Consider the following 3,385-nt stretch of genomic DNA (forward strand, 5'->3'; position numbering starts at 1 on the left):
CAGGGGCCCAGAAAGCTGAGCCCCAGGCGGGGTTCCCTGGCAAATGATGACATTATGGAGCCAGGAAATTGGAAACAGCAAATGAATGTCAGGTAATAGAAAATGGAAAGATATTTAAAAGAATGGGACACTTCACTTTTGTGAAATACATAAAATGCAAATTAAAGATCTTAAGCGCCTTGAAGCACCATCTTTTTTACATATCATAAAAAGAGAATGAGAGGGGCAGGGCAAGAGGGGTGGGGGTGGGGCTTGAAGAAAGGGGGAGGGGAAGGAGAGGCCACACCCCGGCCCACGACTGAGAGATAATGTGGGCATTTGCTTCAGTAGCGTAGGAAGCACATGGTCTCAACATGTCACATGGCTCAGGCTTTTACCAGACATAAACCACGAAGTCACGGGAGCCCTAGAAGCTATCCCCCATTCCCGGGCACTAGAGACACGCTCCTGTCTTTTAAACATCGGATTTTTGATTTTAAAGTCTTTTAATGCAAACTATTTTATGGTCAGTAAACTAAGGTTCCTTAGGCTTAATGGCCAATGGGGTTTTACAGTTCTTCACCTTGGTAAGTTTTATAAATGCTCAAGTTAATTTCTGGAAAGATGTTTTTAAGAGAATATTAAAGGGGTTAAAAAGTGCTGAGCCGACCGTGGAAAAAGACTGAGATCGCACATGGATTGCTTCTAAATGTCCAAGCTGCCCGTTTTCCTCACCAGAGCGGTTTGCAAGGTTCACTTCCCAACTGGCAGCTGCACCTTACAGCATAGACAGGCATCCACACGGACAGCTAGGCGGAAAGAGGCCCCGGCTGGGAGGGCTCAGCCACAGAAGCTTGCCTGAGCTCATGGAAACAACTTTGGTACAAGATCTTTCTGGAGACGACTTCAGACACTTAAGCCAGATTGAGTACCCAGTGTGAGACCACACACTCCAAAGCTGTCCACAGCACCTGACAGGACAGGGTGCTGCATGTAATCTTGGCTTATTGCACTGCCAATCGCTCTCAGACCAGCCCGTGGCTATGCTGGGACCACAGCAAGCTCAGGAGAAGAGTCCACCGTGGTGGGCCTCTGAAGCACCCTTTTCTCCATAAGCAATCCTCATCCCCACCCTATGTCAAACAGCAGCTGCAACAGCCACGGAGCTGGCAGTGACACAACGTGGCTTCTTCAGGCCAATGTTAGTAAAGAAAGCTCTGACCTAGAATCCACAGCTCATTCTTAGAGCAGCACTTCATGCTCTCTCACGCTTAAACAAACAAACAAACAAACAAACAAACACTCTCCTACCGGAATGTTCTGCCCAACAGTATGAGGGCAGCTGCTTGGTATGACTGTACTGCTTATGTTTCCCTCCCGCCAGAAAGCTCACTTCCTTTTGATTCCTGGGAAACAAAGGCTCAGAGTGCTCCTGATCAGTCACAAACTGTATGGAGTAAACACAAGCCTTCCAATGGAACAGTCACTAGGCAGCAGCCACACAAACAATGTGGGTGAGTGCTCCGAGTTCTCATGCCTTTGCTGTCACTGAGAGCGTCCTCCTCTGTGTTTCATCTTCCAGTGAGAACTGCCCTACAGTCGGTTATAAGAGGATTTGTGCCACATAAGGAGAATGGGTACTGGCAATCGCGGTCAGCAGAGGCAGGTCGTTGGATTCAATCCTAAGTGTTGAAAAAAAAATCAAGGATAGTATTTCAAAATTGCATCATTTCATAAGAAAGTACTATTTCTAGGCACCACTCATTTTGTTAAAGGTAATGCAAACACAAAACAGGGACAGCAAGATGGCTCAGCTGGTACAGGCACTGGCTGCCAAGGCTGCTGACCTGAGTTCCATCCCTGGGACCCACATGATGGACAGAACTGACTTCCACAGTTGTCCTGACACCCGCCCCCCCCCAACACACACACACATACCCTGACACATACATGCTCCTATACAGATACACCAAATAGATAAATTACATGTAAGGAAAGAGATGAGAAAATAAGAAGCCCTTCCCATAGACACTGCTTCAGAAGGTTCGCCCTAGAGAACAGTGGGTACAAGGCAGCTTCTCCTGCAGCAGGGGACAGCCAACTGGAAGCTGGTGAGTTCCGGTTCCTCGCATGGCCATGTTACACTGTGCTCTGTGGGCTCCTCAGCATCTCCCTCTTGAAGGCATACTGCTTCTGCGCCTATGCTTAAATCAGCCTTACAAAATGGCAAGGCAAGTTCTCGAAGCAACAGGTTCTGCAACTTAGCCACAGTGTTCTGAGGAAAAGGAAACTAGAAAGAGGTGTCACGACCTCAGATGGACATGGCGGGGGCTGTCCCTTACAGCAAGCACACTGGGTACAGTACAGTCTCTGGCAAAGTGCTGTCAGGTGTTATGAGAGGGAAAAACCAGAGGGTTTCAATTTGTGGAATATATCTTAATTGTTTCTCTCAAAATTAATTTTGTTCTAAGACAGTGCATGGCCAAAGAAGGGAAAATGGCAGGAGTAACTTACAAGTTAACTGCAAAAGCTCAGTGCCTCCAAAGAGGAAGATACTTTTAAACGGATCACCTAGAAAGAATGTGTTCAAACCAGGTGTTCTGGTTTGAATAAGAACAGTCCCCATAGGCTCATATATTTGAATGCTTAGTCATCAGGAAGTGGCGCTATTTGAAAGGATTAGGAGGAAGTGTGTCAACATAGGTAAGCTTTGAGGTTTCAAAAGCCCATACCAAACAGGCCCAGTCTCTCTCTCTCTTTCTGCCTATGAATCAGGATGTAAATCTCTCAGCTCCTTCTCTAGCACCAAGCCTGCATGTGTGCCACCATGCTCCCTGCCACAATAATGAACTAACATCTCTAACTGTAAGCCACAATTAAATGCTTTCCTTTGTAAGAGTTGCCTCGGTCATGCTGGCTCTGCACAGCAATAGAACAGTAAGTAGGACAACAGGAAAGAGCTAGCTGTCACATCTAGCTAATAAAAGATAGAAAACCTGACAAGCATTCAAGGCCTAACCATTAACCAGTACTGTAAGAGCCGGAGAGATGGCTCAGAAGTTAGGAGCACAAACTGTTCTCCAAAAGACTGGGGCTCCGTTCCAGCACCCATGTCTGGCAGTTTATAACTGCCTGTAACTCCAGCTTTAGGGGATCAGATAGCCCTCTACTGACCTCCAAGTATATCTACATACATGTGGTGTGACAAGAATAAAATATTTCATAAATATATCTCTGCATATCTCTCTCTCTCTCTCTCTCTCTCTCTGTGTATACATTTTTTTTTTTTTTTTTTTTTTTTTTTTAGTTTGAGAGGCAAGCATGGTGACACATGCTTGTAATCCTAATAGTGGAGAGGTTAAAGCCAGAGGATTCTGAATTTAAAGGCAGCCTAGACTATATAGTG

General features: G+C 45.9%; 1 protein-coding gene across 6 annotated transcripts in view; it reads right to left on the reverse strand.

The window, feature by feature from the left end:
• Positions 1 to 1,299: 1,299 nt before the first annotated feature.
• The window catches only part of Fnip2 (folliculin interacting protein 2), a 107,321-nt gene continuing 105,235 nt past the window's right edge, over positions 1,300 to 3,385 (reverse strand). For all 6 annotated transcript variants that reach the window (XM_051157322.1, XM_051157320.1, XM_051157321.1 and 3 more), the window contains one exon: positions 1,300 to 1,661. In XM_051157322.1, the coding sequence (XP_051013279.1) occupies positions 1,583 to 1,661 (79 nt within the window). In that variant the 3' untranslated portion in view covers positions 1,300 to 1,582. The remainder of the gene's footprint in view (positions 1,662 to 3,385) is intronic.

The sequence above is a fragment of the Acomys russatus genome, chromosome 15 (assembly GCF_903995435.1).
Source record: "Acomys russatus chromosome 15, mAcoRus1.1, whole genome shotgun sequence".
Taxonomy (NCBI): Eukaryota; Metazoa; Chordata; class Mammalia; order Rodentia; family Muridae; genus Acomys; species Acomys russatus.